Source organism: Ostrinia furnacalis, unplaced genomic scaffold (genome assembly GCF_004193835.3).
Source record: "Ostrinia furnacalis isolate ACB-3 unplaced genomic scaffold, ASM419383v2 OfSCF2800, whole genome shotgun sequence".
Lineage (NCBI taxonomy): Eukaryota > Metazoa > Arthropoda > Insecta > Lepidoptera > Crambidae > Ostrinia > Ostrinia furnacalis.
Genome location: NW_021133039.1, coordinates 554,485 through 570,217, shown reverse-complemented (window position 1 = coordinate 570,217; position 15,733 = coordinate 554,485). Strand labels below are relative to the sequence as shown.

At 38.2% G+C, this 15,733-nt stretch overlaps 1 protein-coding gene across 2 annotated transcripts; it reads left to right on the top strand.

Moving 5' to 3' along the window:
* The first annotated feature begins 7,896 nt into the window (after positions 1-7,896).
* Positions 7,897-15,449, top strand: LOC114356372 (uncharacterized). 2 transcript variants are annotated; one of them, XM_028309498.1, is made up of 3 exons: positions 7,897-9,557; positions 9,919-11,507; positions 13,765-15,449. In XM_028309498.1, exons 2-3 carry the CDS (start codon positions 11,380-11,382, stop codon positions 15,101-15,103), a joined length of 1,467 nt encoding a protein of 488 aa, XP_028165299.1. In that variant the 5' UTR covers positions 7,897-9,557; positions 9,919-11,379; the 3' UTR covers positions 15,104-15,449. The 2 variants fall into 2 exon arrangements, with proteins under 2 accessions (XP_028165299.1, XP_028165300.1); XM_028309499.1 differs by having other exon boundaries at positions 7,897-10,671; positions 11,054-11,507.
* The last annotated feature ends 284 nt before the right edge of the window (positions 15,450-15,733 follow it).

Genomic DNA, 15,733 nt, shown 5'->3' with positions numbered 1-15,733 from the left:
GAGGGTGGCATGTAGAGAATACAATCCCGAGCATGTTTTTCAATCCCGGGATTACGGGATTTTTGATGGGTAATCCCGGGATCCCGGGACTATCCCGGGATCAGTCTTATGTGGAAATTGGGTTCTAATAAAAAACAACTTAAGTATAACTTCTCAAAAGATGTTTTTAATATTGTTAGTTGCAATAAATACTAAAATATGTAAATAAAAAAATATACAAATCAAAAGCACTATTTAGAATTTCGGAAATAGAATATTAGAAATATCAAAGCATCCATATATGTTTGACTTCCTAGCCTGCTTCGTAATTTATTTTCAACAAAAGCAGCAGCTGAAAACGCTCGCTCGGGTTTTACACTCGTTGGAGGTATAGATATGTACTTATATGCTAATTCTAAGTGATATCCACGAACTCCTCCATTTTCAAACAGGCTCATTTCACGTCTGATACTATTTTTCGAGCCTGATTTACTTTGTAGTTGTACTTCAGGATCTGGGCATTCCATACTCTTATCAATTTCCAGCTGCAACTTTTCCTTTAGTGTCATTGGGGTTGGGAGGTTTGTGGCGTTAGCTCGTTACCTTGTGATCCTGACCTTTCCTCCTCTTCCGTGTCATCTCATCCATGAAGTCTTTTAACAACACTCTTTATTTACTTCCTCAGTCCTCACTAGTCCACGAAAAAGATATTATTAGGGTCGTACCTGTGTACTGTGTAGTCCGTATCCGTATCGTACCTTAGGTTTGTTTTTTATCGTTATATAATTTTATGCTAAGGTTTAATCTAGGCAAGGTCATAGTCAAGGCGCAACGGATCGTAGAATGCAAAATAGACCTGTTTATATCAATCCCGAAAATACCGGGATTAGCCAAGTACAGTCCCGGGATTTTCGGGATCCGAAAAGGGTCGGGATCCCGGGATCCCGGGAATCGGGATCCCGGGATTGTATTCTCTAGTGGCATGTTAATTAATTTACAAAACCCTCTATAAATAAATAAAGAGAAAAAAAAAGTATTAGTTGTGATGATGTTAAAGTCATCTCAAATGAAATATTAATCAAATTACTTATATTTAATAATTTTCAGTAAGTAACCATTTGCTTTAATAGCAACCTAAACACTGAACATTTTGTAAATTTGTTGCATCTGAATTATTGAAGTAAATATCTCAACCGGCGCCGGTAAGATTTATGGTAGCATTTTGTTGGGTGTATATTTTTGTTTCCAGAAACGCACTAATAACGCGGGCAATATCCCTTAATCCCTCACCACTAGAGCGCGTTGCTTAATGAATGCGTCGTTTTCGGCCATCACCAGCGCCCGCCGCGCCCGCGCCTGTCCGCGCGACGGAGAGTCATTTTAAGCATGGGATGCTCCTTGCGGTTTGACAGTTGTAAGTTTTATTAAACCCGAATAGAAATAGAAAGTGGCTATTGAAAGTTTGTGTCATCCCACTCGTGTATGTTTTGGGTTCATAGTCATAAATGTCGGCGAAGATTAATAAAAAGGTCAAACCAAATGCATGCAAGCTGGATCTTTGTGAACTATTATTTAAAATATTAACTTCTGTTTAATCCAATGAAATCGATGTCAAATTGTCTCTATTTATTTATGCCACAATTTATTTTAACAACGATCAAACTTTTTTTAAAGAAAGACGCTGACAAAAGTTTCTAATTGAAGAGTTTCAACACAAGTGCTAATGGAAGTTGTTATACAAAGATTGTGTCAATACACGCATAGGGTCATCAACTGATTATGATTGATGCGTGGCGGCGAAATGTCGGTGTACCCGCCACTCCTCTGTGTAGAGAGAGAGCGAGTCTACCTACGCTGACAGCGCATTACTGCGTTGGGGATAGGTTATGAGTAGGATTTTCCTGCGTGTTCATTTTGACAGCCTCTACATTATACTACTACAGAAGTAAACTAACTATAAATATCCCCAAATGACTATCGTTATCATTCGTAACATATTAAAGTATAAATAAATAAATAAAATAAATATAGGTGCATGTGCATGAGGAGATCCGTAAACGAACCAAAGTCGCTGACATAGCCGTATTAGCAAGCTAAAGTGGCAATGGGCAGGGCACATAGTACGCAGAACTGACGGCCGATGGGGCAGAAAGGTTCTGGAATGGAGGCCGCGTACCGGAAAACGCAGCGTGGGACGTCCACCTACAAGGTGGACCGACGACATCGTAAAGGTAGCAGGGAAGCGCTGGACGCAGGCCGCTACCAATCGATCAACATGGAAAGCATTGGGGGAGGCCTATGTTCAGCAGTGGACGTCCTGTGGCTGAAATGATGATGATGATGAATGATGAGGTGCATGTATTTTATTAATTTGACTTTCAAGATAAGAAAGCTACGGCCCCGGTTCTCAGGAGCTCGGTGCTCGCCGCCACTCACCCCGCGGCCACGTGTTCGTCCTCAAGTCCAACAATAATATTTTCAGTTTATAGTTTTCATCGCTACTAATGGCACGAGTGTAAGATTTTTATGACTCATTTGTGAGACTTAACCACTTCGAAATGACTGTAGTAACTATAAAAATAACTTTATTTATAGGAACATGCATGTTTAGAAAACAGCTTTAATTGATATAGAAATCCGCTTCCCGAAAGTTGTAGAGGTTATGCGTGCTATAAAATACTGATAAAGTTTTGTTACAACAATCAACGAGCTTAACCACTGGAACAATTAGACTTAACATTGTTTTGAGAACTGATAAGATGTTAATTTAACCCACTATACAAACAAATCGCTGCGACTGAAACCCGAATAGATTTCAAAACACGAGTTGGAGGTAAATTATTCAGAGTCAAATAATTGTAGGCGTTGATTTTCTTCTCCATGCTTTTCTGGCGCTACCTTAATTGCGCCCGTGTCCCCCCTTTTAAAAACAGAATTATATGTATAAACTACTAGCTTTCCGCCCGCGGCTTCGCCCGCGTGGAATTTTGTCTGTCACAGAAAAACTTTATCGCGCGCGTCCCTGTTTCAAAAACCGGGATAAAAACTATCCTATGTTCTTTCCCGGGACTCAAACTATCTCTATGCCAAATTTCATCAAAATCGGTTGCGAGGTTTAAGCGGGAAAGCGTAACAGACAGACAGACAGACAGACAGACAGACAGACAGACAGAGTTACTTTCGCATTTATAATTATATTAGTTGGGATAGTATTATTTTTACCTGGATCATAAACTATCGCTACACCAAATTTCATCAAAATCCTTTCAGAAGTTTTTGCGTGAAGGAATGAAAAATATCCATCCACACAAACTTTGACATATTTATTATATTTTATATAGTCCGATAGTAAGCTTTTCAAACTAATCGCTTCTCAGCAGCAGCCAATCGTAGTCATGAAAAGGGTATACATACGAGTAGGTACTACTCGTATTAAGAGTTTAAATTAAATCTTTGTTATTGTTTCCTATTATGGGGATTTTTTCATCGTGTTACGCTAACCATTCACAAGGTGGCACACTGTATGATTAGTAATTAATACGTAATAAAAATGTATATAAAAATTCCACTAAAAAGAAGAAGATTATTCTTAACCTTACAACGACCGACCGAAGACCGAACGATCGCGACCGGGGCAACCCGTCTAACGTCATTATATTTGGTGTTAATAAGTGCAGCGGCCGCGGGGAGGGGCGCGATATATTTAGGAAATGCAATCTCCGCATCGAAAATAGCTGACGAAGTGTCGCGGCTGCGCGCGCGCCCATGATTCACTCGTCTGCGCCGCTCGCGCTCGCGGGAGTTATTACACATTTGTAATGCGCCGAGTGTCACTTGAATCACATTCATTTCGCCGTCAACATTTTCACGATTTTGAATATTGTTTTTTTGAGCTTAGTACTTTGAGCTTCATTATGTACGCGAATTAGTGTGGGGCTAGAGTAGAAGTACCTACTATTAATTATTATTGACGAGATTGTTACCATGTAGGTACCTTGATTTCAAGTTTCCCGATATTTTGTTAGTGACCATGAAAGTTTAAAACATAGAAGTACCTACTATTGTTTTTAAAACATTTCACAAGACAAGAGAATAAAGAAGAATAAATAGGTATCACAATGTAGATACCTACTAATTCTGTGTTTTATAACTGCTATAATAAATCAGTAATAATGTCTAGGTAACTATGAACGTTGTAAATAAGCGGTGTTTATTCGAATATCCTTCCGAGATTTATTTGCAGAAATAGTTATTTAAATTGTCAAAACAAGTGAAATGCGTTCAAGCCCGACTTCGGGCCGCACACAAACACAATCTTGTGAGGCTCTAATCGCAAACTGAGTTCTATGTATTAACTTTTTTGTTTCCCTTTCTCACCTCGAGAACTAGCAAAGGTGACAGAGAAGGATAATACCGATATATCGAAATCGTTCTGCTGGGTAGAGTCTCGAAGCGGGTTTCAAAGACGAGCCAATTCCGCAACACCGCTGCGGCTGACACTCGCGATTACCTACGCGCGCACGCGACGAAGGAATTAATCGGTTTGGGTACGATTAGTTCCATTAGTGGGCGTATTAATGGTTCTAGAAATTAATGGAAGAAAATTAAAGTACCTACAAATAGCTTAAAGTTGATAAATACCTTAAACCTTACTCACAATAATTTGTCTTTCTTCCACCTAATCTAAAGATAATGTAAAACTGAAAGAATTTCATTGACATGAACAGTTGTATTGTAACTTGTTGATTTTTTATCGTGTGGCAGCTCAGCTCCTCGTGTTGTGAGTGCGCACTGTTTTGTGGCTATAAGTGAGAGCGTGCTTCAAATATGGGCGTAAAAATAAATTCGTAAATAAGTTGTGTACGGTAGAGATGGGTTATACTAGGTAAATTTGATACTAGGTGCACCTATTCTAAGTATTTATTAATACGTGATCCAAATACCTGTTCCACTTAGTACGTAGTAATTTACCATACTTGACGCGACTAGTGCGGAGTGCGGACTAATCCACGTATTATGACTTTAAAATACAATTTTCTTTGAAAAGATACAACCGTAGTATTAATAATGCAATTTGAAATTGAATAACTTGTAGAATAGAATGTTTCTTCTATAAAAAATAAACACTTCAAAAATCGGACGTGTGACGGCTCATGTCAAACTGAGAGTGTTCCATTTCAACATTTTTTCACATCGCTCACAAAACGCTTACAGATTAAAGAAATATCACAGATATCGCTAAATTTATCAACGTTGATGTCAAAAATAGCAAATCTCCATACATGTAAAGGAACACGCCCAAATTGACAAAGAAACACAGACAAAAAATCTTGGTGACAAAACTCCCCATGGGTCATCTACTACCAAAAATTTCTGGGAACTTTTGTCACCACCGGTATTTTAGCGGGTAACTTCTCAGAAACAGGAGTTAAATTCTATCTAATCAACACTCGAAAACTATTCCAATTTAATCTAATTATCAAATTACTATTTCAATACAAATTATGCAATTATCACGGACGCGTGACAACAAACCAAAACAAACCTGTCGGAAGAATAAAAACTGGTTTTTTACCGGCTAGTCAACAAGGAGTGAGCTGGATGAGAGAGAACAAAAATTAAAATATTCAAAACCTTACCTGTGTACAAATAGAGTTTAAATTACGTAATACATCAAACACCTATTCCTATCTCACACCTGCCTGCGCTCAAATTTGTTTGTCAGACAGAGACGGAGTGAATCTCTACGTTCGCACATAAGCTTAGCGAGAAATACGCGGTGCACGTAATACACGACTACGTATTATGCAATAATAACCTCTATTACTTTGATGGTAGGGTCGGAAATCGTGTAATTTAAAAAATACTAAGTGGATCAAGTATTTTAAAAATTGGAATAGGTGCCACTTAGTACTGTAAAATACCTAGTGTGTGGATCTGTTCTAGTAAATACGTCTCATCTCTAGTGTACGGAGTCTGGCTCGGCGCCACTCCGCTGCGCTCGAGCGTCCTTCAGAGGTCACTTCAGGTTTTCGCGGAACGCTTGTATAATTATCGCGATAATAATACAAAAAAAAAACATTTTAATGTTTCATCAGTAAAATAAAAATTTAGAAGGGTCATCAACAGATCAGATCCGTGATTGACACTTTATATTGATTAAAAAAAATTCTAAACGCCTTTAATGAAAACTCTACTTCTATTGGAACTTAAAAATTTGTATCGTCAAAGTCGATTTCTATTTGAACTTACTCTACAGTCGGTTTAAAGTAGGTACACTTCCAATAGTGGTACTAAGTGTTTCTGAAAGTAGAGTTTCAAAGTCATTACATAACACAACAACACGGCTGACTACGCAGCGCAGACTGGAGTCAGCAGCGGCTGCAATCAAGCGGCGCGGCGCGGTTAAAGCACAGGACCCGACGCTGCATTCTCGGAATGTTCGACTAAGCTTACGCAACGATGCACAAATGCATTTTTATATTCTAAAGGGAAAAGTTTACTTCAAAAACATAATAATTATTGTGGTGATATTTTAATATTTATTTATATGTGTTCAAAAGGCAATCATACATTTGCCTTTGAAGACCATGGTAAACTAAAGAGGATCATGCTGCTGCAATGGAGACTAAATGATGAGGAAACTGATTGCACTATTTTATTAACTAGGCACATGCTTATTTTTCTTCGAATTTGTACTAAAACCTAAAAAACCTACCAAAAAATACTAGTAATTTATATTGCACAATAGTCAGAGTGGCAAAAGTCGCAATACACTGTTAAAATATTGAGTTTGTGAGGGAAACCAGAATAAATTCAAAAGTTCAACAAGTGCATTCAGTCACGTCAGTTAAAGTATTTTCCAAAAATAGTCTGTAATAAAAATATTGTCGATGGAACTGGCACAAAAGTTGAGTGCGTATCTTACGAGACGCACTCGCGACGCGTGCGGTGCGAGGGCAGGTTAGGCCGCCTCGTGCTGATACTATCTCGTATGTATCTTTAAAAAAATTTTTCATAAAATTCATTTATTTTGCAAAATACACATATCTGGTAAACGGAGTACCTTTTTCAACAGCTTTTATATTTTTTTTTGTTCACTTAATTTTTTGCAACATAAAGGTTAACGACATTATTGGTAACATCCATCTTGATTGTTTATTTTAAGTCTATTGTCTCTCGTCTACCTTTATCGACGATTAGTAGGTACTATTAATTACAATTATTGTACACATTATATATTTCATAATTCTGCTGGATATATCAAATAAGAGTAGGTAAGTTGTAACGTCAATGTAGTAGCATGATTAATTATTGTGCACAGACAACAGAAGTAGTTCAAGAGCTCGCATTCTGCTCGCACGAAGGAGCAGCCCTGACACGCACAGATGCGTCCTGCGCACACGCCGTAGTAGGTCGCGGCGAACGCGCTGTACTGTCGAAAGGACATACATTTTTATTATAAAATGACCCCTATTGCGACTACATACGATGGCAAAGTGTGTACGCCGATGTGCTGTCGTCCGTACAGTATTACTCGTATAATACGTCGAGCTTCAATAAACATGCTCACGCGTTAAATAACGCGCTTGGATTTTCTTCATTTATAATTGTAATAAACACATGACACAATGATATGTACCAATTATACTAAGTGTAGAGAGACACGTAAAATGAATACGGGTTAGATATGTGTGAAAGGACAGATTTTTGAGAGATTTACAGTATTATTATTTAAACATTAGAATAACATATCTGGGGGCACGGCAGTGCCCCCACCAAGTCGAGCAAAAAAGCGGCACGGCCGTACCATCCTTTTCTCGATTCAGGCCATTTTCGACCGCCTGTAACTTCGTTGTGGATAAAACTAGAAGGCTGAATTTTCATTAGCTATGCAGNACCTATCGCCTTAAAAAGACATCCCGAAATCGCCGTAAGAACTGCCGAAGCAGCTACCTCAGCAAGTGCTAACGTTTCGGAAGAAAACATTAGAAAGTGGTTCAAACAAATAGAAAATACACTTACTGATGAAGAGCTTAAAATCCTTGATGATCCAAATAGAATGTTCAATGGAGACGAGACAGGCTTCCAACTCTGTCCTAAAAATGGTAAAGTTTTGGCGGAAAAAGGGTCCAGAGATGTCTACGAAATAGATATGGCAGCAGCAAAGTCAAATATAACTGTCATGTTCACTTTTTCAGCAAATGGGTCAGTTACACCACCTTTGGTAATATACCCACTGAAGCGGATGCGTGCAGATATAAGAGATTCTGTTCCTCCACATTGGGGAATATCACTGTCAGAGACCGGGTGGATGACAAAGGAATTTTTTTTCCAATATGTGACGAACATTTTACACCCTTACCTTGTGAGTAACAATGTTGAATTCCCCGTGATTTTGTTCGTCGATGGCCATAAAAGCCATATAAACTATGAACTGAGTCAGAAATGCAAAGAATTGGGTATAGTATTAGTTGCGCTGTACCCAAATGCAACTAGAATACTGCAACCAGCTGACGTGTCAGCATTTAAACCCATAAAAAATGGATGGCGGAAAGCTGTGCTCGAATGGCGACAAAACAACGTTTCTAAGCAACTTACTAAAGTAGACTTCGGCGGGGTCCTCACCACTGTAGTGGAAAAGTATATAAAGAAGGAAGTTTAGTGATCGTAAATGGGTTTCGGGCTTGCGGATTACATCCTTGGAATCCTAACGCCATAAGCTATGCTAAATGTCTTGGGAAACAAAAACAGACTGAGCCTTCTTAAAGTAAGAGTAACCATGCGATAGGCCTAAATTGGAGATTGTTTTATTATTTTTACTTTGGTAAGAAAATTGAAAATATAATTTAACTACCTTAATTGAAAAAGCAACATTTTTATTTTATTATTCGTTTCCCATCACTATTGCCCATTCCACTACATTCATTGGCACACCACGTGTGCAATGATTGGCCCGGTCATTCTTCAGGTAGCTAGGTCAATGGACTATGCTCGAGGGGGCCAATAATACTACTTTTGGGTGTTTTTTACTTAAATTGAGTGAAAATATATATTAACACAAAGGTGTAGATCCAAATCGTGTTCAAATTGTTCTAAATTCCTTTAGGAATGGTACTACATAATTCAGCAGTCAATTTTATGTCAATATTCAGAGTAACATGAGTTCAAAGTGAGAACTTTGCTTAAAGGGCCAATCATTGTACCGGTTACCCTACATACCTGCATGTGTAACAGCCCAAGGAAACACAATTCAGGCACGAGGCAAATTAGTAAGTCAATTACTAAACACCAGGCGCAAATACCAAAAACTTGGAGTGCTTGACAAAAGGGTGCCAAGTCCTCGTTCTTCTCACTCACAAGGAAATGCAACAACTTCTGAGCCCATCTGTTTAGAAGATGAAACAAGAATTCTAGAAAGTCTAACGTGGCTGAAACACAGTTCATCACCTTGGTCTTTAGTACTGTCAAAATGGAATGAAACCTTCGAAAGTAGAAAAATTAAAGACCCTGAAGGTTCTATTGAGGAATACATTAAGACATATCCTGCTCTACAAAAGCCTGAAGGCTATATTTTGGTAAGTTACATGTTCGTTAGTTACGTTTTATATAAATCGAAATTATTAGGTTGATCATTTTTGTTTGTAAAATAAATCAAATTTCACGATTAAACACATCAAAAAAATTGGTTAAATGAATTAAGATTATGATTGCTATCACCAACTTTATCATCACTGCCAACAATTAGGCTTGATTAATTTAATCAAGGAATTGATCATTTTTACTTAAAGGTTATTTGAATTGACAGTAATTCTTGATATTTTTTTAATCAAGATGGCTTCATAGCAAGGATCAAGTTGCTTTATGCGAACGTATTTTAATAAGTATGTTGATTAAATCGATCAATATTTTGATTTCATTAATCATATTTTTTTTCAGTGTACATGGATTGGATTGAATAAAGCACAGTTCAATCAAATGTTCACTGAAGTCCCTCAGTTATTGGATATACCAAAAGCAACCGTAGCTTTAGCGGCTTACCTAATGAAACTCAGAACCGGTGACTCCAATGAAAGGTTGGCAACTTTGTTAAAACTTTCTAGGCGAACCCTAGAAAAGTGGCTGCACCAAGTAAGAGATCTTCTCACAGAAAATTTTGTGCCAAGAAATCGAGGCCTCAATCACATAAATAGGCAGCAATTGGTAGAAAGAAACCTTTCAATACCTCAATCATTGTCATCTTTGATGGAACATATTGAGAGTTCCAACTATATGTATAAAAAAATCTTACAGTATGCATATGTATATATAGAAACTTAATGAAACCATTCCTTATGGTCTGTACTGATGGACATATAATTGATGTTTTGGGTCCGGGTATATCCAGCCACAACATCGGATGCCGATATTATGAAAAATGAATTTTCAAATGAACAAAACCATTAAGGTAGATGCACCTATTGTGAACGCGGACCAATTATGTACATTTTTTGAAATTACCTCCATAATTAAGAAATCGGCAAATTATTTTTTTCGTATGGCAACTTTATTCAGTTCTACCAACATACTAGATGACAATATGTAAACCATTTTTGAGAGCCATCAGCCATTTCGTTTCCGATCATTGCAATTTCTTACTCGCCCGTTCATCGCTAGCAAAAATCTGGATTTACTATAAGGATCGCGATGCAAGTGAGTATATTTATTGTTTTTTTTTTTTATGCCAGGTTTAATTTTGCTGTTAAATATCGCATTCTTTATTGAATTGAATTGTTAATAGATTTAATTATACATTCTAACCTAAACCTTCTTAATAATTTCAACCAAAATTTATTGCTGTTCAAAATTGGATATTTTTTTAAACCTGTACCTAAATATGGACAAAATGTCCATGAAGGGCATTTATCAAACTTTTTTTTTAAGTCTTAAATTTCCCAACTTGTTTACCATTAACTTATTTTTTTAGTCAGCTGTAAATTATGTCTCTTTCCAATTATGTACATAATGTCCATAATTAGGTGTCCAAAATTGGTTCAATGAAATTAACAAAGAAACAAATTTTGTTTGACTGTAGATATGGCATCTAGAAATCAATATACGAAAGAACAAAAATGGCCAAAGCCATCGAAGAAGTAAGAAAAGGAGAGAAAATATCTACTGCTGCCACAAGATACGGAGTACAGGTCGCGTCATGTAAAAAGAGCGCTGGTGGTCAAGCTGCGCATTAAGCGATTTATCGGTCGATTTGGTGGTATGAGGTGCGGCGCGGGGCGGGCGGGTCTCGCTTCGCATGCATGCCGGTGGGCTATTGGTTCGTCAGTCGACCTTTGATTTCGAAGCTGTGTCCACGTCACAATCGTTCTCAAAATACCATCGTGCACAAAAGTTTTTGATTACGAAATGGTTTTACACAGAAAAGTGAGAAAAATGATTTACGACGTATATTGTTTTATGAAGAGAGAGGCTGATAATAAAGCAGTTGATAATTTAAAACAATGCATGAAACGGACCGCAGAGGCAACAAAATGTTCCGTGTAGAGATTGCAATCCGGATTATTCGAAATTCGAAAATATCTGAAAAATCCGGATTTTGAGGCTTTAAAAAAATCCGGATTTTTACTTTGAAATCCGGTTTTTTCGAATATTTTTACCCCAAAAATTTTATCATAAAATCATAAACCAAAATATCTATTGAATGCAACATGGATGCAAAACAAGCGAAGTTTTGATTGAACGAACCCGCACTTCATCGCACAACACTCACACCTGCACTGTGCCTGCACAATGACGCGTCATGCTGCATGCGTAAGTGAATTCGCTAGTCGGCCAGTGAGTTTTATATACGAGACGCTGATTCTGAAACACCATATCGCTGAGTTTTAAAGTGTAAGTCATTATCATCATCATCATCTCAGCCATAGGACGTCCACTGCTGGACATAGGCCCCTTGCCCAATGCTTTCCATGTTGCCTGGTTGGTAGCGACCTGCGTCCAGCGCCTTCCTGCTACCTTTATGATGTTATCGGTCCACCTTGTGGGTGGACGTCCCACGCTGCGTTTTCCGGTACGCGGCCTCCACTCCGAATTCAAATTATTTATTGCATGTCACTCCAGAACCTTGCTGCCCCATCGGCCGTCAGTTCTGCGTACTATGTGCCCTGCCCATTGCCACTTCAGCTTGTATCCGTCGGGCTAGTATGTCAGCGACTTTAGTTCGTTTACGGATCTCCTCATTTCTGATTCGATCTCGTAAAGAAACACCGAGCATAGCCCTCTCCATAGCACGCGAGGCCACGTTTCCGAACCATAAGTCATCACTGGTAACACACATTGGCTGTAGACCTTAGTCTTCAGGCACTGAGGTATTTTGGACGAAAAGATGTTGCGTCGTTTACCAAACGCTGCCCAGCCGAGTTGGATTCGACGATTGGCCTCTTTCTCGAAATTGGACCTTCCCAGCTGAATCGTTTGTCCGAGGTAGACATACTTGTCAACAATCTCGAGAATTGAGCTTCCAACCGAAACTGGGTAGGGCGCAACATGGACATTGGACATAAGCTTTGTTTTCTCCATATTCATCCGCAGGCCAAGTGTAAGTAGAGATCTTCAACCTCGCCCATCAAGTTCACCCAGCGGATTCGATTTGCTTACATTAATTCATCTCGAAATGTTATTGTATGAGAATGGGAGTGATTGTGGAGAAGTCCTTAAAAGAGTTCTAAACAGGTTGTTGGATATACCGCCAACCATTTAGCTGGGTTGATGATGGAGTCAAGAGGTGACCATAGGAACTCTTAAACGAAACGGCGGAATCGCATCGAACTTGGGTTCGTTATATTTGTCTTTTCGAGCACTTTAGTGCTAGATGATGCCCAGGGTCCTGATGATGGATTCGGAAGGTGGCCATAGGAACTCCTAAACGAAACGGTGGAAACTCATCGAATTTGGGTTTGTTGGATTTGTCTTTTCAAGCACTTAAGTGCTAGATAATGTTCAGGGTTCTGATGATGAATCAGGAGGTGGCCATAGGAACTCCTAACCGAAACGGCAGAAACTTATAGAGTTTGAGTTCGTTGGATTCGTCTTCCCGAGCACTTTGGCCGTAAATAATGACCAGGGCCCTGAGATTGAAATACAACTTAAAAGTGTAAAATAAAATTATAATAAAAAAATGAGCTCCCCTGGCCTACCTGGAAATCTTTATAGACTTCAGACAGGTCTGCCGTAGTAAGGACAATCTGTTCAGGTGTCAGGTAGGGATTCTTAGATGGATCAAACTTGGAGTGCAAGTGTGGTTTTGTTCCCCAGTCGACGAAACACATGATGTCGTGCCCTGCGTGCCCAAACAACTGCACGCAGGAAGATTTAATGAAGGCTACTGACAACGCCACTCTTGTGGCGGAGTTTTGGGCTGACGCTGTGTAGGTTTGTTGTCGACACGACAAGAAGAAGAATAAAAAAAATATTTTATAAGTAGGTACAAGCAAATTTTTATTCTGAAATGCATTTGTACTAAAACGAAAAAAATAATGCAAGGTTCAAATAATTTCGAAAGCTTGTAGCGCAAACCGAAAAAAAGAGGAATAAATTCCATGCGCGATAATAAAATAAAACGCTTTTCTTCAAATACTTACATCTTTTTGAAAAAAACTACGATTTATTTAAATTAAATTGATGGTTTAAAAAATTTACCCAATATTCGAAAAATCCGGATAATCCGGATTTGTACGTAACACAAATCCGGAAAACCGGATTTAAGAAAAATCCGGATTTTGCAATCTCTAGTTCCGTGATTACAGTGAGACGAATTGTAAAAGAATCAAAATCTTCAGAATTTCTTACTGTCTTTAGAACTCCCGGCAAAAATAAAAGAAACAAACAAAAACCAATAACAGGCATTGATAGCTTTGATCAGGGTGTTATAAAAAGAATCATCCATAATTTCCACATCACTGAAAAAGAATTGCCTACCATAGGCAAGTTGCGAAGGAAGTTACAGGATGACCTACATTTTCAAGGATCTGCAGCAAGTCTCAGGCGAATAATAAAAAATTTGGGGTTTAAATGGAAAGCAACAGAAACGAATAGGAAAATTTTAATTGAGCAGTCACAAATTCGATTTCAAAGAATTGAATATCTGAGAAAGATCAAAAAATATAGAGAGGAAGGAAGACCTATCATTTACACTGATGAATCTTATGTCGACAGTTCCCATGCATCTCACCATTCTTGGACAGACGGTCCCACCAAAGGCATTAAAAAACCAATATCTAAAGGTAGCCGATTGGTCATAGAGCACGCGGGTGGTGAAGCAGGTTTTGTGCCGAATGCTTTGCTGACATTCAAAGCCGGTACAAAAAGCGGCGACTACCACGACAACATGAATTCAGAGAATTACGAGCGATGGCTCCGTACTAAACTGATGCCGAATTTACCGCCGCCTAATTCAGTCGTGGTAGTCGACAATGCATCGTACCACAACAAACAACTTGATGCTGCACCAGCGTCCAATACAAAGAAAGCAGATATGCAAACCTGGCTCAGTCAAAAAGGAATTGAATATGAAGAATACATGTTAAAGCCGGAGTTGTACAACTTAATAAAGAAATATAAAGAGCAATTTAAGAAATTTAGTATTGATGAGATATTGAACGAAGCAGGCCATTCTGTACTTCGTTTGCCTCCATATCATCCGGACTTAAATCCAATTGAAATGGCCTGGTCCCAAATAAAGGGATATGTCGCCAGCAAAAATGTAAGTTGGAACCTTACACGGATAACTGACCTGGTTAACGAAAAAGTAAATTTAATGGGCGCAACAGAATGGGGGAAATTATGCACAAAGGTAAAGGAAATCGAGGCCGACTATTCTAAAAGCGATCATGTGGTCGACATCATGACAGAAACATTTATTATTCGCGTAGGGGATGATGATTCTGACTCAAATAATGATGAAAGTTTAAGTGATGATAGCGACGACGATGAAATGGCCACCTCTAGCACCAACACCGCGTCCTCATCTGGTTTTCACGTCACCTACAACGTCTTAATGGAAGGAGTTTCAATATTACCATTTTGTAGTGTTTGGTGTATGAGTGAAAGACTATATTGTGAAGCGACTTGAGTTTATTCAGTATTATGAAATACATTACATTCAGTACAACCAATGTAAGACGACGACCAAAGACCAAAGACAATGGAGCATGACGCCATCTTAAGAGATAGTGTTGTGCGTAACACTAGTGATGTGACTATTCTCATAACATCCTCCTTATTAGAAAAAAGTAAAATATTTTAATTTTACAGATTGATACAGTTTTACAGACTTGACTACTATTACAACTTTTATTTATTATTATTAAAGACTTGACAAATAACATAAGACTTGTTTATGTAATACAAAATATGACAATTTGTTGGAATAAAATATAAGTATTATACTCTTTAAATAGACTTAAACAGACACTCTACATTAAAGTTAAACATCAGACATTACTAACATTATATCAGTCCTTCACAGTCACTAACACAATTTATGTTTATTAAACAGTAACTTAAATTATAAATCTAACCGTCTTGGGGGTCTTATAACTCTTCCAAACCTAGAGCGCCTTGTACCTGGAGTTGTATGCTCTTCAATAGACGGTGACACTGTATGTGATGTTGGAGATGTATCGACATCTGGACTTCTTTTTATCATCTCTTGAGATACAGTTTGAGGTGACTGCGGAGGCTTCAAAATATGTTGTCTGTT

Coding starts and splice junctions, on each gene's coding strand:
- LOC114356372 (XM_028309498.1), top strand. CDS start 11,380: ATGGTTTTACACAGAAAAGTGAGAAAAATGATTTACGACGTATATTGT. Junction 11,508..13,764: donor ACCGCAGAGGCAACAAAATG/TTCCGTGTAGAG, acceptor TGCAATCTCTAG/TTCCGTGATTACAGTGAGAC.